Source organism: Alligator sinensis, unplaced genomic scaffold (assembly GCF_000455745.1).
Source record: "Alligator sinensis unplaced genomic scaffold, ASM45574v1 scaffold512_1, whole genome shotgun sequence".
Lineage (NCBI taxonomy): Eukaryota > Metazoa > Chordata > Crocodylia > Alligatoridae > Alligator > Alligator sinensis.
The window spans coordinates 1,312,667-1,332,602 of NW_005842063.1; the positions used below are offsets into that span (position 1 = coordinate 1,312,667).

A 19,936-nucleotide genomic window follows, 5' to 3' on the forward strand; every position below is an offset into this window, starting at 1 on the left:
GCCGGGGGGGCGGGGCCACGCAGGGCTGCCGTGCTGTCCGGTGCTCAGGGGTCCGTGGTGGGGCACGACAGCTGTGTCCCTGCCTGGGGCTCCCGTCCCAGGGTGCGCGGAGCCCGTGGTGGGAGTTACTGGGAGGGATGAGCGGGATGCAAACACAAACCCAGGGAAGGCTCCCAGAGAGTGAGGGGCTTGGCGGGTATCCGAGACTGAACAAGCCACGGCTGAGGTCCTGGGAGCGGCCTGAAACGATCAGTCTGTGCTAGACTCCAGGAGATGGCCAGCAAAGTGTGCAATGCCCATGATGCTGCGAAGCTGCAGCCTGCGCCACCCGCTGTAACCTGCCCCTTTGGGCTCCACAGCCTCAAGCATCACCCCTCCCGTGAGGATCGAGTCGTCATCATCCTCCGTGGCCGAAGGGCAGAGCTTGGACCTGAACTGCGTGGTGGCCGGGCAGTCCTCGGCCCAGGTCACCTGGTACAAGCGCGGGGACTCCCTGCCCGCCAGGCACCAGGTAGGGAAGCCAGGGCAGGGCTTGGCTTGCCTTGGCCTGAGGGTTGGGTTCCCATCCTGCAAGAGGTCCACGGAGCAGAAGAGTCGAGCTGGAGATAGCGAATGCGCTGGAGAGCGCGTCCTGCTGTGCTCAGGCCATGGTGGGGTCCCGGGGAGCTGTGGAGCCCGAGCTGGGAGCTAGGATTTCCCTTGGGGACCTGTCAGGTTTCCTCGCTGTCACACCTGGGGTAGACAGCAGCGCCAGGCCTCCGAGGGAGCTTAGGGAGAGCTGCAGGGTGGAGGAAAGGAGGAATCCCCAGAGCCCGGGATGCTACAGGGGGTGTATCCATCTCCCACCTCCTGTCTCCCCGTGGCTCTCCCCAGATCTCCGGCTCCCGCCTGCGGCTGGGCCCGGGCTCGGGCGAGTACGTCTGCCGCGTCAGCACCGGCAGCGCCACCAAGGAGACGTCCGTCCTCGTCACCATCCAGCACAGCGGTGCCGTGCCCTACCGTGAGTCGGGGCCACGCCGGGCTGCTGTGTGCAGAAGGCCTCGCGAGGAGCCCTTTGGGGTTTGGGGGGTACATGCTGCCGGGTCTCTGGTCGCTGGGTCTCTAAGCCCCTTCACTGAGGAGTGATCCCTTCTGGGGCACAAGAAAGGACGGGCTGAATCTGAGCTTCGCGTCCTCTATCTCTGTCTCCCATGGCACTGCAAGGCAGCGGATGTGGTTCCCTGCCATAACCCTCCCCGTTCTCGCCCTCCCAGCTTCGGGTGTCACCCAGCCGGTGAGGATCGAGTCTTCATCGTCCTCCGTGGCCGAAGGACAGACGCTGGAGCTGAACTGCATCGTGGCAGGGCCGTCGCCAGCCCAGGTGACGTGGTACAAGCGTGGGGGCTCCCTCCCAGCCAACCACCAGGTACGCGGGGCAGGGAGGCCTGGGAGGACTTTGTGGTGGTGGTCACTGCCTTGCAGAGGGTGGCTCTTCCTTGCCACCCCGTTGCTCTCCCCGCTCACACCCGGTCTCCATGATCCCTCCTCTCCCTGCCTCAGGTCTCCGGCTCCCGCCTGCGCCTCCCCCAGGTATCCGCGGCCGACTCGGGCGAGTACGTGTGCCGCGTCCTCACCAGCGGCATCCCGCACGAGAGCTCTCTCATCGTCACCATCGAGGGCAGTGTCGGCTCCTATTGTGAGTACCGTGGATCTGGGCTGCACCAGCAGTGCCCTCTCTCCGGGCTCAGAGGGGCACATGCCCGGAGGAGACATGGCAGAGGCCCTGGCTGATTGCTTATCTTGGGGTCATAAAATCCTGGAGAAGTGAGGCTTGAAGGGACCTCCAAAGGTCACATCTGGTCCAGCCGCAGCCTGAGGCAGGATCAGCCCTGTGCAAACCAGCCCAGACAAACCCATATCTAACCTCTTAGCAAAACCACAGTCACCCCTGGCACAGCACCAGGCATCACGCCCAGCCCTGCACCAGGCAAAGCAGAGGGACGATGGCAGTCAACATCCCACTGCTGTCCAAGGGGGTTAATAAATGCTCAAGAGACCCCAGCAGAGGAAGGCAAACCCCCCAGTCTGGACCAGTCTGTGCAGGGGGGAAATCCCTTCCTGCCCCAGTGCTGTGTGGATCTGAGCCTGAGCGCAGGGGCAAGACCCTCCAGCCAGGACCCTGTGGGGTCAGTGCCAGCAGGAGCATTGCCACAGCCCAGTGCCCATCCCCAGCCTGGGCTGCAGCAGGACCCAGCACCTCTGGGGGAGGCTCAGAAGCCCCCTGACACATGGTGCAAGTGATGGGAGAGGAGGGAAACTCCCTCCCAGCCCCACGAGGCCACCAGCAAGGCCCAGATACCTGGGAAACTCCAGTAGTAGTGGATCAGGGTGGGGAGCCTTCCCGTGGGGGGATCCAGCCCAGGGCAGAGGACGGGAGCATCCTCCTGACCTCTCTGGCCACGGCGCAGCGTGCTGAGACACCTCCGTCCTTCTCCTCCGGGCCCTTGCAGCTCTGGGCGTCACCCCGCCAGTGAGGATCGAGACCTCTTCCTCCTCCGTCATCGAGGGACAGACCCTGGACCTGAACTGCATGGTGGCCGGCCACTCGCACCCCAGAGTCGCGTGGCACAAGCGGGGGGGCTCCCTGCCAGCTGGCCACCAGGTACAGGGGCTCGGCGGGGCTGGGGGAGGTCCAGGCTCCATCAGCCCCTCCACGGGCAGCAAGTCTGTTGCAGCCGGGCCGCGGCATGGAGACAGGGCGCCCGGAGGTGGCTGGTGCCTTGGGGCGGGGGAGACTTCCAGGAGCAGCCTCGTGCTCTGGAAATGCGAGGCCGTAACCGGCTCTCACGCCAGGGCAGGCACCTGCGGAGCTGCTGGGACTCGGTGAGGGCTGGAGGAGCTTTCCGGGGCTGCGCTCTCGCCTGGCCCTCACCTCTCCTCTCCCTGCCAGGTGCTGGGCTCCCGGCTGCGCCTTCTGCAGGTCTCGCCGGCCGACTCGGGCGAGTACGTGTGCCGCGTCCTCAACGGTGCCGGCTCCCTGGAGGCCTCTGTCATCGTCACCGTCCCCAGCAGCGCTGGCTCCTACTATTGTGAGTGTGGGCAGCGTGCAGGCACGAGAGTTGCCCGCAGGCACAGGATCCCCGGAGACAGGGTCCGAGCAGAGATCATCGTGCCCCTCCGCTTGGGCAGTTAGGCATAGTGGCTGCCTCCATCCTTAGAGGCCTGGGGAGCGGACCAGCATAATCACCCCTCTCTCCTCCCCCAGCCTCCAGCACCACTCACCCCATCCGCATCGAGTCCTCCTCGTCCTCCCTCGCCGAGGGGCAGACCTTGGACCTCAACTGCGTGGTGGCCGGGCAGCCCCAGATCACGTGGCACAAGCGCGGGGGCTCCCTCCCGGACAACCACCAGGTACGGAGGCCAGAGCAGAGCTACAGGCGGGGTTCTTCAGCCCTCCTCCAGCGAGGAGGGGAGCCCGGAGGCGGATGGCAGCCAGCAGAAATCAGCCGGCTGTGGTCTCCGGAGCCAAGAGGAGGCAGCCCCCGGTCCGGAGGGTGAACGGGACTCTCAGCTCCCGGTCCATAGCTCTCTCCTGACCACTGCTGCTCCCCTCAGGTCTCCGGCTCCCACCTGCGCATCCCCCAGGTCTCCTCGGCCGATTCGGGCGAGTACGTGTGCCGCGCCAGTGCTGGCGGTGTCACGCGGGAGGCCGCTCTCGTCGTCACCATCGAGGACGACGCCAGCCCTTCCCACCGTAAGTCGGCTCAGCGTGCGGTCCCGATGGTAGGGAGGGAGATCTTCATCCCACCTCTCTGTCGGCCTGCTCCGCTACAGCCTCGGGATGTGGCCTTGGGCAAGTCCCTTCCCCAGGAGTCAGCTGTGCTCCGTGGCAGGGCCCAGGGGTGCATCCCTCTAGGACCGCCAGCTCCTCTGCAAACAGCCCGGCAGAGACGGTGTCGGGGGCTCCAGGGGTCTAGTTGGGGGTGGGTGCAACTGAGCCAAGGGGAACATGTCTGCACCCAGCGAGATAGAGGCCATGCACGTGGTGCTGAGGGACCCCATCCCACCGTCGGGGTCATCTCGGGGGCCCTGTGGGCTCCGTATGGGTTGCACCTGCCCCTTTAGAAACCGCTTCCCCCTCATTTCTCAGCTGTGTGCACAGACCCTGCCCCAAGTCTAACCCTCCCCCTTCCACCCCCAGCTTCAGGCTTCACGCCCCCCGTCCAGGTTGAGGCTTCGTCATCCTCCGTTGTCGAAGGACAGACCGTGGACCTGAGCTGCGTGGTGGCCGGCCAGTCCCAGCCCCGCGTCACGTGGTACAAGCGCGATGGCTCCCTCCCGGCAAAACACCAGGTAGGGGCCGCGCCGTCCACCCCTCCTTTTCCCACTCCCAGCACCGGCGTTTCCCCGGGCCCGAGCAGGGCAGGGCTCCTCCGTCGGGCTCCTCGTGGCCACCCAGACGCAGGAGCCATGGGCGGGGGGTCACATCCACAGCTCTGGTGTCACGGGGGGAGGACTCCTTGCCGGGACTGTCCTCGGACTGAGCCTCCACGGACTCCCCGCAGGTCTCTGGCTCCCGGCTGCGGCTGGCCCAGGTCTCCGTGGCCGACTCGGGCGAATACGTCTGCCGGGTCAGCAGCGGCGCCGGTTCCCAGGAGGCCTCCATCATCGTCACCGTCTCCTCTGGCGATGGCTCCGGCTACCGTGAGTCCAATGGGTGGTGGGCGGGAGAGAGGGTCCGTGGGCTCCAGGGACCCCTGACCTGGCATCACCCCAGTGCCTCCCTCCCTCCCGCAGGCCTGCAGAGCCCCATCATCTCCATCGACCCGCACAGCACCACCGTGCGCCAGGGCGAGGATGCGTCCTTCAAGTGCCGCATCCATAACGGCGCGCGGCCCATCAACATCACCTGGAGGATGGCCCCCGGCCTGCAGCTGCAAGGCACGGCATGCCCTGGGGCTGTCCCTGCCAGCCCACAGCCGCTCAGCTCCAGCGCCCCAGGGGACAGGGTTGGCTTGGCACGAGGGACTTCTGCGGGGCATTTTCCAGGAGCACTGGCTGCCGGGGAGCTCCTAGTTACCCAGCCCTGGCTTCCCCCTCCAGAAGGGCTGTTAGAAAAGTTTCTTCCCAGAGAAGGGGGGACCCTCCATCACTGGGGGTGTTCAGGCACTGCTCGGGGATGATGCAGGTGGAGCGATGCCTGTGCTCTACTACCGGGTTTCCCAGGTTTCTGGGCTCTGTCGGTTGCCCCCTGCCCTGCTTTCTGCTCTGCGTGTCAGGGGGTTTTAAGCCTCCCTCAGAGGCACTTTGTGGCCAGGGCAGGGGGTGGCTCAGCGGCGTCTCTGCCTCCCCAGACAACGTGAAGATCAGCCCCAACGGCTCGGTGATCACCATCTCCCAGGCTCGCGCCAGCAACCAGGGCACCTATCACTGCGTGGCCTCCAACCGCTTTGGGATAGCCAGCAGCGTGGTCAACCTCATGGTGCAAGGTGAGCAGTGGCTGAGGAAGCCCGGGGCCCAGCTCACAGCCCCGGAGACACCACAGTCGGGACCGGCTTGCCCCTCCCTGACACCTCCATCCCCCCAGAGTCCCCCACGGTTTCCGTGATGCCCAAGGGCCCCGTGACGGTGAAGGTGGGCAAGTCCCTCAGCCTGGAGTGCCTTGGCCGGGGCGACCCCCGCCCCCTGGTCCGCTGGAGCCGGCTGGGCGTGCGGCAGAAGATAGAGCACCAGACGCTGCTGCCCCTGGAGAGCCAAGCCGTGCTGCAGGTGAGCTGGGCCCCGTGGATCTTCACCCTCCACGCACCACGGTCCGGGGGTCCCCGGGGCAGCAGGACACATGCCTGCAGCCACAGAGCACCCCTGTCCTGCCCTGCTCCCCCCGGGCATGGAGGGGCCAACAGCAGAGGAGCCAGGATGGCTATCCCTGCTGCGGTCCTGGCTCCTAGCCTGTATCGGCCCTGCTGAGCAGGAAGGGGCTGGGTCTCCAGGGAGGAGGGGAGCACCCCAGCCCCAGCCTGGCAGAAGCCATCACTCTCCCACATCTCTGCACCCCCAGATTTCGCCCGTGAAGCCTGAGGACGCTGGCACGTACGTGTGCGTGGCCCAGAACCCCGTGGGCTCTGCCCAGGTGCAGGTGGAGGTGACCGTGGAAGCTGCCCACAGGACCCCGGGTGCCCCTGAGGTCACGGTGGAGCCTACGCTGACGGTGGTGGCCGGAGAGACAGCCACACTGCACTGCTCTGCCACGGGTATGTGAGTGTGGGCCGGGCCAGATCCCACCCCTTGATCCACCTCCGCATCCCCATGCAAGCCCCTCTGCAGTGGGTCTGTCTGTGCATTTGTCCCCATCCCTGCCCCCGTTGTCTATCCATCTCCATCCCTGCACCTTGCAGGAACCTGGTGTGTTGGAGACGTGCATGGCTGCCCATCTTAGGGGGTGCCGTGCCATGCCGCCGGCCACCACAGCCTGGCTAACGGGTGACTCCAACCTGCCCCTGTCCCTGCAGGCGACCCAGCCCCCAGCATCCATTGGTCCAAGCTGCGGGCACCACTGCCCTGGCAGCACAAAGTGGTGAACAACACCCTGGTCATCCCACGAGCGGCACAGCAGGACTCCGGGCAGTACATCTGCAATGCCAGCAACGCGGCCGGCTTCTCCGAGGCCTTCGTCACACTGGACGTGGAAAGTGAGATGCAGCCAGGGTCTGCCAGGGAAAGGCGGGTGGGCTGAGCGCGCTTGAGCTTTAACCTCATGCTGTCCCCATGCCCGGTGGTGAAATGTAGAGGGAGGCAGGTCCCATGCCCCGAAGGGACCCCTCACAGTGCCTGCCTTCCCCAGTGCCGCCCTACGCCACCAGCCTGCCCGACGAGAGCTCGGTGCGAGCGGGCGAGACGGTGCAGCTGCAGTGCCTGGCCCACGGCACGCCCCCCCTGCGCTACCAGTGGGGCAAGGTCAACGGCCTCCTCCCTGACCGCGCCGTGCTGCGGGACAGCGTCCTGCGCATCAGCCCGGCCCAGCCCGAGGACGCGGGCGCCTACCGCTGCATCGTCAGCAACAGGGTGGGCTCCGCAGAGACCATCGCCAGGGTCAGCGTCCAGGGTGAGCACCTGAGCTGGGGCCTCCGCTTGCTCCTCTGTCCTGGGGAAGGGGCTGGGACATGGTCAGGCCCCTGGGGAGATGCCAGCAGGATCTTGGGGTCCGAGCCTCAAGGAGAGGGCGGCTCCAGGCCTTGGTACCGACAGTGTTGGAGAATGGGTGGGAAGGGGGCAGGGAGGCAGGACCTCCAGAGTTGGGGTGAGCGTATGGTGATGGCAGCCCCAAGCCCAGCCCCCACAAGACATGAGCAGACCCCAGGGAAATGTCCTGCTGACCCCAGGCATGAGACGGGCTGGAAGGACACTGCTGCCTCCGGCTTTGTCCGGCTTGGTTTGCCCCTGCAGTCCCCTCACACACATGTACATAGCCATGTGCATATAAACACACATGCATATATGCACTCACATGCATATGTGGGCACATGGTACACACGTGCATTTATGCACACATGCAAGCATGAATTCATGCATGCACACATGCACACACGCTCGTGTGTGTGCAAAAATGTGCATATGCATGCATACATGCACACACCCACACACGCAGAGCAAGGCAGGGGCGGAGATGCAGGTCCTGGAGGGGTCACACTGCATGCTGGCAGTCAGGAGCTGAGAGCCACTTTCCAGGCCCTGGGGGAACAAGCCAGGCCCCGGGCTCCTGGGGGATGGCAGCAGCCCCAGAGCGGAAGCTCTGTGCTGCAGGAGTGTGCGTGGGGAGCACCCCCATGGCCAAGTGCAATGCACACCGGCCCTGGGGCAGATCCCCTCAGCCGGGGAGGGGGGTGTCCATGGCTGGAGCTTTGGTGTCTGTACCCCACAGGTGGTGCCACCCCACCAGTATCCAGGGGGCCTCCAACTGTGCACGTGACCCCACGCGTGAACACGAAGGGCGTGGGCGGCACGGCCGAGTTCACCTGCACCATCACCGGGGACCCGCAGGCGCAGATCGAGTGGTTCAAGGAGGACGGGGAGCTGCCAGCCAGCCACAGTGTGACGAACGGGGTGCTGCGGTAAGGAGCTGCGAGACTCCTGCCTCGGGGTGGGCTGTCCCGTGGGTTTGTGTTCATGGGGGGGGCTGGCAGAGTCTTGGCAGGGGCACTGTGAGCAATGGGGGGTCACCACTTCTTGCCATGCCAGTGATCTGGTAGCATGGCATGGCCACGGGGTGAAGGGCCAGCAGCTAGGTGCACAGGACCCAGCCCATTCCCTTGCTGTTTCTCTGCAGGATCCCGAATTTGGACCGCAGTTGCCAGGGCGTGTACACCTGCCGGGCCACCAGCCCCTCCGGGGAGGCCCAACACAGTGCCAAGCTGGTGATCCAGGGTAAGGGGGAACCCGGCCCCGAGGTTGACCCTGCTCCCTGGGGCTGCGTGGAGACTCGGCCGCCCTCTCACCGCTCTGCCTTCTCCCCCCCAGGGCTGCCCAAGGTGATGATCAACATCCGCACCTTGGTGCAGACGGTGCTGATGGGCAGCGCGGTGGAGTTCGAGTGCCTGGCCATCGGGGACCCCAAGCCGCACATCACCTGGAGCAAGGTGGGCGGACGCCTGCGCCCCGACCTCGTCATCAGTGGTGGGACGGTGAAGATCGAGCGGGTGGAGCAGTCGGACGCAGGGCAGTACCGCTGCACCGCCACCAATGACGTGGGCACCGTGCAATCTCACGTCATCCTCCATGTCCAGTGTAAGCAGAGAGGCCCTGGCGATGTTGGGGGGTGAACGGTTGCTCGCCCCAAAGGCCTGAAGAGCGCTATTCCCTCCTGCAGCTGTCCCCCAGATTGCCGCCCAGCCGGAGATGAAGGAGGTGGCCGTGGGGTCCACAGCCGTGTTCCCCTGCCTGGCTACTGGCTTCCCCATCCCGGAGATCAAGTGGACCAAGGTAAGTGCACAACCTCCCAGAGAAGGTGCCAGCAGGGTTTGTCCCCAGGCCAGATGAGCACGGGCTGGGCACAGGAGCAGGGGGTGGGGGAGAGATGGAGGGTAGAAGGAGCTGGGTTTGTAGAGACACGGTGACAGCCTTCACCTTGTCCACGGGGACCGTGGTCAGTGGTTCTGCGGTGGTGACAGTTTCCTGCTCCGGTGTTGGGTTTCAGCTGCAGGGAGACCTCCCCGAAGGCATCCGGCTGGAGAGCAATATCTTGACCATCCCCTCCGTCAAGCCGGAAGATGCGGGCGTCTACATCTGCACAGCCTCCAACCGGCAGGGGAAGGTGACGGCCATCTCCATGCTCAAGGTCCGAGGTGAGTGCACTGGGGCGACGCGTGAGCCCCCGGAGCCGACTGGGACGCGGCCCTCGCTCCCTCCTCCGCACCCCTCCCCAGCCGTGCTCCCGCACACGCAACGGATGCCGCCCTTCCAGCCACGGGCAGCAAGGTCGCTGCCAAGCCGGCTGAGGCCCGTGGGGTGCAGACAAGGGAGCTACTCTGGGAGGTGCTCAGGACCCGGCGTGGTGCTGGCAGCTGTGGCCGTGCTCTCCCCTCCCCCCCGGCTGCAGCATGGCTGTTCCCGGGGAACTGCTGACAGCCGGGTCCATCTCCATCCTGCCCCTGCTAGCGCAGTTGTGGCCAGGCCCGTGCATTGGTCTGCGTGGCAGGGGCAGGGGAGGTCGGCATGGGGGTAACGAGGCCTCGTGGTCCCCGGGCACGGAGCTACCCCGTGCAACGGGGCTCCAAACCCGACGGGCAGAAGCCATAGCTGCAGCTCACTGTCTCCCCCCAATTGCAGAGCGGGTGGTGCCCTACTTCACGCAGAGCCCCCAGTCCTACCTGCCCCTGCCCACCATCAAGGACGCCTACAAGAAGTTTGAGATCCAAATCACCTTCCGGCCGGACACCGCCGATGGTAAGCGGAGAGACCCTTTGCCCAGATCGGGTCCAGGCCACCGGCCTGTGCCCCAGGAGGGAGGGAGAGACCCCGGCTCCTCTGAGCCCCCATCTCACAAGCTCCCCCCGCCCGTGGCAGCGTCCCCGCTCAGAGGCAGGCGGATCGAGCCCGTGTTTCTCACTCACCCATTCTGATTTTCCTCCTTTCTCTCCGTCTTGGCCCCTAACTCTGTCTCTCCCCGCCTGTCTGTCCTCCTCCATCTGTTCTGTCCATACCCCTCTCCCCTCCAGCTCTCATTCTGTACTCAGGTAAGCTCTGCCTGCCGCCTCTTCCCCGCTGCCCGGGGGACTAGCTCGGGGAGGGGTGTGCCCACGCCCCATGCACCCCATGGGGTCACGTTAAACCCACCAGCCCAGCCCAGACTAACTGAGTGCCCAGGACCAGCAAGGCCTCAGCACGGGCCAGGATTCCTGTGTGCCTAACTCCTTGCAGCTGGGGCCGTCCCTGTCTTGCTGTGCTTAACCTCCATGCAGTGATGTCACAGGCGGTGACATCACACCGAGGCACGGGGTGGGGGTGCCCGGGTCGTGCCGTGGGGCTGCTGGCCTGGGGGTCGCCTCCTAATCAGCGCTGCCTGGGGGTGGGCAGAAGCAGCGGGGCTGGGTCTGCTTGGGGAGACCTGGCTGAGTGTGGTGTGTGTCTGCCTGCATTGGTAGAAGATAAGAGCCTACTACTGCTGCACGGGTGGAGCAGCTCCTCTGGCCCCAGCTGCAGAGACCCATGCATGGGTCCCAGGCTTGCCCAGGAGCCTCTGCTAGCTGGTCCCACGAGTCAGGGCTCCTGCAGGTCCCAGGGACCAGGGTGCTTCTAGCTGCCTCCTGCCCTAGGCCCCATGCCTGGCCGTGGCACTGCCGCCAGGCTCACCCCTCTGCTCTTGCAGGGATGCTGCTGTACAATGGGCAGAAGAAGAGCACCGGTGCCGACTTCGTGTCCTTCGGCCTGGTGGGCGGCCGCCCAGAATTCAGGTGAGACCTGACCGTGTCCCTGCACCACGGGCAAGGCCTGGGCCCGGGGAGCAAGCGTGGCGGGCCGGTGCCCCCTGACTGGCACGGGGCTTCTCCAAACCATGCTTCCTGGTGCTCTCTGGGGGGTCCCGGTGCACGCAGGGCTGGGCTCTGAGCATGGGGGCGAGGCGATGGAGGGAGAACGTCCCCGCTGCCCTCCGCAGCTCTGACGGGCTTGAAATGGCAGGTTCGACGCCGGCTCGGGCATGGCCACGATCCGGCACCCGACACCGATCCGGCTGGGGGAGTTCCACACGGTGCGGCTGTACCGCAACCTCACCCAGGGCTCCCTCGTGCTGGACAACCACCCACCCGTCAACGGCACGTCGCAGGTGAGCAGGGGGCCTGGCAGCGCCCCGAGACACCCAGCAGGCCTGGAGCCGAGCCCCGCAGGGACGCGGGGACTCAGGGGCTGGCTGGCATTGCTGCTGCAACTCGAGTGGGACGTGGAGGGTCCTCAGGGCACAGCCCTGACCCTCTTTGTACGCGCAGGGCAAGTTCCAGGGGCTGGATCTGAACGAGGAGCTGTTCCTGGGCGGGTATCCCAGCTACGCCGCCATCGCCAAGACCGGCCTCAGCAGCGGTTTCATCGGTGAGTGTCCCCTGTGCAGCCCAGCCCTGGTGCCCACGTGCTAGGGCCCAGCCAAGCCTGCGTGTGCCTGCATGCGTGTGAGGGCAGCATGCCTCCGGGAGAGGTTGTGCATTGCCTTGCCCAGCACTGCTCACATGTTCATGGCCCCCGCGCTCCCTGCCCCGCTACCCGCATGCATTTGGGGACGCCCCCGGGTATCTCACCAGCCCCGTTTGCCCTCATTGCAGGCTGCGTGCGCCAGCTGCTGATCCAGGGCGAAGAGGTGATCTTCAAGGACCTGGACCTGCCAGCTCACGGTGTCGCCAGCTGCCCCACCTGCAGGGACCAGCCATGCCAGGTAACCTGCGCCAGTGTGGGGGCGGTGGGGGCCGTGCCCCCCAGACAGACCCTCTAACCGTCTGCTCGGCCCTTCCCAGAACGGCGGTGTCTGCAGGGACTCGGAGAGCAGCAGCTACGTCTGCCACTGCCCGCAGGGCTTCACCGGCAGCAACTGCGAGCACTCGCAGGCCCTGCACTGCCACCCAGGTACACCCGCCGGGCGACCCCTGCTCCATCGCTGCACCGAGCTCTGCCGGGGGGCCAGGTCTCCAGCCTGGGCTTGGGGCTGGGTGGAGAATTGCAGGATCCCCTCCCATGGGACATCCCAAAGTCACCCCCATGCCCAGAGCAGCAGCTTGATAATAAATGGCACCGTCTCCCCCCGCAGAGGCTTGCGGACCGGACGCCACCTGCATTAACCGAGCGGATGGGCAGGGCTACACCTGCCGCTGCCACCTGGGCAAGACGGGCGAGAAGTGCATGGAAGGTGAGTGCAGGGCCGGCGCGGGCAGCCGGGCTGGAGCGGGGCCACTCAGGTAACCACCCTCCTTCCCTGTGCCCACAGGGGTCATGGTGACCACCCCCTTCTTCAACGGGCGCGACGCCTTCATCTCGTACCCACCCCTCACCAACATCCACTACGAGCTGCGGGTGGACGCCGAGTTCAAGCCACTGTCGCCCGATGGCCTCATCTTCTTCAGCGCGGGCAAGGGCGGCCCCGTGGAAGACTTCGTCTTGCTCACCATGGCTGCCGGGCGCCTGGAGTTTCTCTACGAGCTGGGCTCAGGTAGGGGCGCAGCCCGCACAGCCGGGACGGGGCATGCCAGCCAACGAGAGCTTCGTGCCCCAGATGCCCAGGGCCTGGGCTGAGACCCAGCATGCCCATCACACCTGCTGCCTGGACCTGGGAATGCTCTGTAGCTCAGTAGCACCCTCATAAAAACTGCCCCGGATGGGTCAGACCCCAGGTCCGTGAGGTCCAGTGTCCTGTGGCAGATGGGGGCAGAAGGGAGAGGGAACTAGCCCTCCATGCCCCCTGGCATGGATCTGGCTCCATTTCTCCCTGGCTCACAGTGCCCCTGGATGCCCGCTCACAGGTCCCTCCTTGGTGCCCTGGCCGCTGTGGCCACAGAGCAGGGAGCTGGCTGGGCACGGCACATGGCCCTGAGCGTGCCGGCTGCCGTGAGAGGTGCCGGGGCTCAGGCAGGCCTGAGCCGGGCAAATCTCCCCACGCACTCTGTCTCGTAGGCATGGCCATGCTGCAGAGCACGGAGCCCCTCACCCTGGGCCGCTGGCACCGGGTCTCGGCGGAGCGCAGCAATAAGGACGGCACCCTCGTGGTGGACGGCGGCCGGCCAGTGAAGCGGTCGTCACCGGGCAAGAGCCAAGGCCTCAACCTGCGCACGCCCATGTTCCTGGGCGGGGTGGACCCGTCTGTGGTGCTGCCTGTGGCCGCCAATGTCAGCGCCCACTTCCACGGCTGCGTGGGCGAGGTGAGGCTGGCCCCCTGCCCTGCGAGGGACGGGCGCTCTGCGGGGACAGCGAGGGCCCCAGACTCTTGGGTTCGGCCCCCGGCTCTGGGAGGGGAGTGGGGTGACTGTGGGGAACACGGACTCCTGGGTTCCACTCCCCGCGTGGACGTGGGCATTTGGTGCCCGATGGGGCAGGTCCCTCTCCTCCTGGCCGGGGCTGGGAGTCTGGTACGTGGGTTCTTGCCCCAGTGCTGGGCCCTGGCCCTGGACAGACCAAGGAAGGGACCCGCAGTCTGTCTGGCTCAGGCCCAGGTGTGGGTGACGTGGCACCCCCTGCCCCACAGGTGTCCATCAACGGGAAGAGGGTGGACATCTCGTACAGCTTCCAGGAGAGCCGGAGCGTGGCGCAGTGCTACGACAGCTCGCCCTGCGACCGCCAGCCCTGCCTGCACGGCGCCAAGTGCCTGCCCACCGGCGAGTACGAGTTCCAGTGCCTGTGCCAGGACGGCTTTCACGGTGAGCATGGGACTCGGGTGTGTGTGCCAGGCTGTGCCGGCATCACCAGGGCAGCTCGGGGCCCTCCCGGCTGCAGGGGCTGGGTTGGGGCCCCCCTTGTAGACAACTGCCCTGAGACCTGGTCAGGGTGCGACTGCCCCGTGGCAGGGGCTGGGTGCTGGGAGGGCTGCACGCACCCCAGGCCGGGGGTATGCTGCAGAGGCAGTGTGTGTGTGTGTGTGTGTGCATTATGTGTATGTGTGCATGCATCTGTATGTGCCTGTGCATGCATGTATACGTGTGTGTGTATGCCTGTATGCATACATTTGTGCATGGGTGTGTGTATGTGTGTGTGCTTGCCTGTATGCATAGACCTGTGCATGTGTGTGTCAGGGGGTGCATGTATGTATGTGTGTGTGTCTGTATGCATACATTTGTGCGTGTGTGTGCATGTGCGTGCGTGCATGTATGCATATTTTGTTCATACGTGTATGTGTGTGGGTGTGTCCGTGTGTGTGTGTGCCTGCATGCGTGCATGTGTGTGTCTGTGTGCATGCCTGTATGCATACACTTGTGCATGCCTGTATGCATGCATGTGTGTCCGGGTGTGCATGTGCCTATATGTATGTGCACATGTGTATGTGTGTGGTTTGTGCACATACCTGTGCGTGCGTGTACATCTGCCCACATGTTTTGCGAGCCGGCGCAGTGGCCTGGGGCTCAGCCAGCCTCTCCTCACAGGTGACCGCTGCGAGCTGGCCGACGACCCGTGCCTGCTGGGCAACCCCTGCCTGAACGGTGGGACATGCAAGGCGAGCCGGTGCCTGTGCCCAGACAGCTTCGTGGGGACGTACTGCGAGCAGAGTAGGTGCCAGGGCACAAGGGCTGTGGGCAGTGAGGGGGGCAGTGCTCGGGGGTGCTCGCTGGGGCGGACTCAGCCCCAGAGGACAGCAGGAGCTGGAGTAGGTGGGAGAGGGTGTCTGGGGCGTTGGGTGCAGTAGGCACCTGGGTAGGGACTGTCGGGGGAACCTAACGCACGTCTCCATCTCTTGCCCATGCAGGCCTGGCGCTGCAGAAGCTGGACCGGGAGTGGCTCCCCGAGGGCAGTGGGGGCAACGGTACAGTACCCGCCTTCCCGTGGCACAGAGCCTGGCCTTCCCCTTCTCCGAGCCCCATGGCCGAGCTCCTGCGGATCCCACCCACATGCCCTGCCCCAGCAGCCGCCCCCATCCCACTCCCCTGGACTGCCCTGGCCTGCCAGCCCATGCCTACTGCTGTGCCCACCCACCCCACCTGCACCCCTGACCACCTCCTCTCCTCCTGCAGATGCCCCGGGCCAGTATGGAGCCTATTTCTATGATGGCGGCTACCTTGCGCTTCCCAGACACCTGTTCCCCAGGAGGTGAGTGGGCACCAGGAGCCTGGGGAGGAGGAGAGGTGCTCACTGCATTGCAGTCTGGCTTCCTTGGCCAGCCAGGGGTGCAGGAAGGGTTCCCCCCGTCCAGCGAGCAGAGGCCAGGGAGCCCCAGGCAGAGCCAGGCTGCGGGGTCCTGGCCCAGGAGCGGGTGGCATCTGGGGAGGGTGAGGCTCTCTGCGGCAGGCGTGGGGAGCGCGGCTCCGGGGCCTGGGGTCTCTCCTGCACCCGGCAACATCTGATCGCAGCCTCGTCTCGTTGCAGCCGCCCCGAGGCACCGGAGACCATCGAGCTGGAAGTGCGCACCACCTCTCCCAACGGCATGGTCCTCTGGCAGGGTGTGGTGAGTCCATGGCAGCCTGGCACGGCGCCGGGGCAGACTCGGTGCCATGTGCTGGTGCCAGGAGCCAGCACCTCTGCAGCGGGGCCGAGACAGGAGCCAGAAAGACTTGGCCTGCCCCAGCAGCCGGGACTGGCTTTGCCGGCACAAGGGAGCTGAGGGAGAGCTGGGGCATGAGTCTGGCATTAGGAGCCAGCGAGCGGGGGGGGCAAGGCAGGTTGGTGGAAGCAGGCGAGGACTTCCCTGCTGAAACAGGGCTCTCAGGGGTGCAGAGCTGGCTTCGGAGGGGCTTAGGGGCTGGCACAGAAAGCAGGAGCATCGTGCACATGGAGCAGGCTATTGGTGTGCCCGGCAGGGCCCCGATCCCCACAGTCTGCCGCAGCAAAGCTGGGCCGTGAGCAGGGCCCCTGCACACGTGGGGCTGCCTGCACTGGCTGCTCCCTCCTGCATCGCATGGCCAGGCTGGATTGGGAAAGCTGCCATGTGTCCCACTGGCCTCTGCCTGCATGAAGCCCACCTCTGCTGCCTGGCTCTGGCCTGGGACCCAGACTAACATGCCCCCTGCGCCGCTCCGTCCTCCCCACCCCAGCTTTGAAGCTGTGGCTGCATAACTGCCCTGTGCCCGTTTCTTCTCCAGGTAGCCGGGGAGCCTGCTTTCGACCTGCATGCTACTAACGAGGTATTTACTGAGCCGTGCCAGGCCGGCTGGCCCAGGCTGCAGGCAAGGGGCAGCACAGGACTGCGCCTGGGACCATGCCACGTGCCACTGTCCCGGCATGGTGCCCCACTCCTCTCTCAGCCCCCAGACCAGATGCCACAAGCACATCCAGCACCTGCTGCTGGCTGAGGTGGCTCCTCTGCATGGAGGCAGCCCCGAGGTTGCTCCTTCCCATGCACACTTGTGGGATCGCCTCCTGCATGCATGTGTGCACACACACGCACGTGCTCTGAGCCTGACTGTCGTGGGCATGTAGAGGTGGGGGAAAGTGGCACCAGGCCAGGGTCAGAGCAATCTCAGCATGCTTCTCTCGCTGGCAGGAGGAAGGGGAGAGCGGCAAAGCCAAGGACTTCATCAGCCTCGGCCTCAAAGACGGGCACCTGGTGTTCAGGTGAGCAGCGCCCTGACCGCCACTCTGTGCCCATCAGCCCCAGAGGCTGCCCCAGCAAAGCTCCCAGCTTCACTCCCCATCCTTGACCGCAGTCCTGGCTCCCCTCCGCCCTGGCTCTGGGCAGGGGCAGCCCCATGGGCCACGCTAACCCTCCTGGTGTCTCCCTGCAGCTACCAGCTGGGTAGCGGCGAGGCCAGCATCGTCTCCGATGACCCCATCAATGATGGCGAGTGGCACAAAGTGACAGCCGTGCGGTAAGGGACTGGCACGGGGCTTGAGCCGCTGGGATGTGCCAGGAGCTGGGTGCCAGGAGAGCTTGGTGCCAGACCTCAGCTGCCTGGCACAGGGTCAGGGGAGGGCACCACCTCTTCCCTCCTTTGCCCAGGGTCTCAGGGCTCTGATGACCCGGGCTCCCCTTTCCCCCCCCCGACACCATGGCCTTGCAGGGAAGGGCGGCAGGGCTCGCTGCAGGTGGACGGAGAGGAGCCGGTGAGCGGAGAGTCGCCTGGAAATAACATCATGGTGAACACCAAGGGCAGCGTGTACATCGGTGAGGCCAGGGCAGCTGCATGGGGGGCAGGGCACACAACACCTGTTTGTGCGTGTGCGTATGTATGTGCATGTGTACATATTTGTGTGCTTGTGTGTGTGTGTCTGTGCGTGTGCCTTTGTGTGAGCGCGTGTGTGCGTGTATGTATGTGGGTGCTTATGTATGCATTTGTACGTGTGTGCACGAGCATTTGTGTGAGCGTGTGTACATGGATTCATAGATTATAGAGTCGGAAGGGACCCGGTGGATCATCGTGTGTATGCATGTGCGTATGCACACATTTGTGTATGTGCATGCACGTTTGCGTGAGCACGTGTGCATGTGTTTCTGTGAGTGTGTATGCTTGTGCATGTGCATGTGTGAGTGTGTGTCCCTATCCCTTTCCCTCTGGGTGCCTCAGTTTCCGCCCCTGTGCCCAGCCCTGCGGGCTGACCGCCCCCTGTTGCCCGCAGGAGGCGCTCCGGCCGTGCAGACCCTCACCGCGGGCAAGTTCACCTCGGGCATCACGGGCTGCATCAAGAACCTGGTGCTGATGAACGAGAGGCCGGGCCAGCAGCCGCCGCAGCCCGTCGACTTGCAGCACCACGCGGAGGCCGGCACCAACACCCGGGAGTGCCCCTCGTAGGCCCGGCCTGCCACTCCCCCGGCCACGGCCCCCCACAGACGTCTGTTCTTGTTATTTTGATGCTGATGAATTTTTTTTGTAAAGAAACAAAGAGGAAAATGGTGCTTTGCTGCTACCAAAAAAAACCCAAACCAAATCCCCAGCAGGGGAGGGGGCCGCATTCGTCACCGCCTCCCTCGAGCGCCTGGTGCCCCAGATGCACCGGGCCCCGCAGAGCCTCCGGCCACCGACTCGGCCACGGATGGGCCCCATGGATGGAGAAGCCTCCCCCTGCCCCCTCTTGCTCCGTGGCACGCAGGAGGGAGCGGGGCCAGCCGGCTTTGCTGCATGCCGTCACCGGGCTGCCGCGGAAGCGTGACGGGACCCCCTGGACTGTCCGGTGTCGGGACGAAGGCCAAATCCTGGCAGCTTGGACAGCTCCTCACCAACCTGGGGCAGGGGCAGCAGGCAGGGAAGGAGGCTTCTGCAGCGCACCCCTCCCGGGGGCACAGGCGCTGGGCAGAGACATCCGACATCCCTCGGCCCCACTCCGGCCAGCGCAGCCCAAAGACACGCCAGGCTCAGGGCACTGCACACTCACCTTCGTGCCTTCCTCGATCCAGGACAATCCCCCCCCACTCCTCCCCGGGGCCTTCTCTGGCTCCGGCCACCTCCCCTTTGCTCGGAAGCACGTGCCACGGGCTCAGCCTCCCAGCACAGCCCAGGCCCGGGAACCTCATGCCCCGGGAGGCTCCTTCGTGCCTTCAAGTGACTTGCAACGATGAGACGCAGCCCAGCCGACGAAGCAGCGGGGAGACCCCGGCCCCCGGGCAGAAGAGATGTGATGGGGGGGACCTGGAGACCAGACGCCAGCAACACAGCCTCCGCTTTGGGGTGCGCCAAGGGGCTGGGAAGGTGCTGGGCTCCCACCCGTGTGAGTTGAGCCGTGCCTGGCACAAGCGGCCCCACGGGGATGGGGGGCTGGGGGCCCGCTCTGCTCAGGTCCGTGCTGTCTCGTTGGCTTCCTATTAAACGACAAGTAACAACCGAGCGTCGTCTTGCAGGCCTGCACCGCCTCTGCTTCCACCGCCGGCATCGGGACGGGGGACTGTCTCTTCTGCCCCAGGTGTTGGCCTCGTAGCTCCCACCCCCCCAGTGCCCGTCCCCTGGGCTCCTCGCACCCTGGCCCAGCTGGGGGCATCCAGCCAGGAGACGAGCCCCCCGCATCGCTCGCCTTTCAGCCCTTGCCCCGGTGCTGGCTGGGACCCCGTGGGGGTGCAGAGCTGTCACTGCTCCTCAGGACCGCTCCCCTCCCTGGTGCTGCGTGACCCAGTCCAGGGGCCGCTCTGCCCCCAGGGCATAAGGCGAGGGTGCCCTGCTTGGCTGCCTTGGGACCCCCAGGCTTGGCCCCAGGACCCTCCCTCCTGCAAGCTTCTGCCCCTCAGATACCTGGGACCATTGGGGCCTTTCCCAAGCCAGCCTCGCAGACACTGTCCCTGCCCCGGTGTGCTGGAAACGTGGCTGCCGGCTTCCCTGCTGCACCGCGGGGTCTGCTTTGCAAACACACTTTGGACACAGCTGCTTTATTCACCACAGGTGCCCAGCCCCGGTCATGTCCCCACTGCTAGCCAAGGATCCTGCACACTGGGGGAGACCGTCCTGGGTGGGGTCCGGCTCCCTCCTTCCCCAGGGCCCTGTGGCAGGAGGCAGCTCGCCCGAGACCCCCCACCGGACCCCTCACCGGCGCCTCAGCCCTAACAGCCCGGTGGTACAGCAGCCGGGGGGCAACGTGGGATGGAGCAGGGAACCACGGGCTCTGGGAGCGTGATGGGAAGACAGCACATGCCGACTGGAAAGGGTGTGAGGTGGCAAGCGCTGAGGGCGATGCCTGGTGTCCCCAGCCCCAGCAGGGCTCACGCCCCACAAAGAGGGGCCGAAGGGCAGGGCCCGGCTGCAGAGGGGTCAGGCGGGCAGGTGGCGTGGGGCCACCTTGCCACGGCGGGTGCAGCTGCGAGGGCAGAGCTGGCAGGCGGCGCAGGCTGAGTTGCATCCGGGCAGGAAGCGGCAGGCGCCGAGTC

At 65.7% G+C, this 19,936-nt stretch overlaps 2 protein-coding genes across 2 annotated transcripts in view; one reads left to right on the forward strand and one right to left on the reverse strand.

Annotated features, from left to right (window-relative positions):
* Window positions 1-18,905, forward strand: part of HSPG2 (heparan sulfate proteoglycan 2) — a 61,830-nt gene extending 42,925 nt beyond the window's left edge. Inside the window, 38 exon segments of the mRNA XM_025203721.1 lie at window positions 360-511; window positions 1,540-1,675; window positions 2,490-2,641; window positions 2,930-3,068; window positions 3,245-3,390; window positions 3,595-3,733; window positions 4,181-4,332; window positions 4,545-4,683; window positions 4,777-4,920; window positions 5,334-5,468; window positions 5,567-5,748; window positions 6,038-6,230; window positions 6,489-6,668; window positions 6,821-7,081; window positions 7,898-8,087; window positions 8,303-8,400; window positions 8,494-8,760; window positions 8,843-8,955; window positions 9,170-9,317; window positions 9,802-9,918; window positions 10,841-10,925; window positions 11,152-11,296; window positions 11,457-11,556; window positions 11,784-11,893; window positions 11,973-12,081; window positions 12,263-12,361; window positions 12,440-12,661; window positions 13,123-13,367; window positions 13,691-13,862; window positions 14,583-14,705; window positions 14,903-14,959; window positions 15,168-15,243; window positions 15,520-15,598; window positions 16,233-16,274; window positions 16,634-16,704; window positions 16,875-16,958; window positions 17,151-17,254; window positions 17,707-18,905. Coding sequence (XP_025059506.1) covers window positions 360-511; window positions 1,540-1,675; window positions 2,490-2,641; window positions 2,930-3,068; window positions 3,245-3,390; window positions 3,595-3,733; window positions 4,181-4,332; window positions 4,545-4,683; window positions 4,777-4,920; window positions 5,334-5,468; window positions 5,567-5,748; window positions 6,038-6,230; window positions 6,489-6,668; window positions 6,821-7,081; window positions 7,898-8,087; window positions 8,303-8,400; window positions 8,494-8,760; window positions 8,843-8,955; window positions 9,170-9,317; window positions 9,802-9,918; window positions 10,841-10,925; window positions 11,152-11,296; window positions 11,457-11,556; window positions 11,784-11,893; window positions 11,973-12,081; window positions 12,263-12,361; window positions 12,440-12,661; window positions 13,123-13,367; window positions 13,691-13,862; window positions 14,583-14,705; window positions 14,903-14,959; window positions 15,168-15,243; window positions 15,520-15,598; window positions 16,233-16,274; window positions 16,634-16,704; window positions 16,875-16,958; window positions 17,151-17,254; window positions 17,707-17,879 — 5,279 coding nt within the window. The 3' untranslated portion in view covers window positions 17,880-18,905.
* Window positions 18,906-19,442: 537 nt separating this feature from the next.
* Window positions 19,443-19,936, reverse strand: part of LDLRAD2 (low density lipoprotein receptor class A domain containing 2) — a 7,934-nt gene continuing 7,440 nt past the window's right edge. The window contains 1 exon segment of the mRNA XM_025203705.1: window positions 19,443-19,936. This exon segment is cut by the window's right edge and continues 35 nt beyond it. Within this exon segment, the coding sequence (XP_025059490.1) occupies window positions 19,821-19,936 (116 nt within the window). The 3' untranslated portion in view covers window positions 19,443-19,820.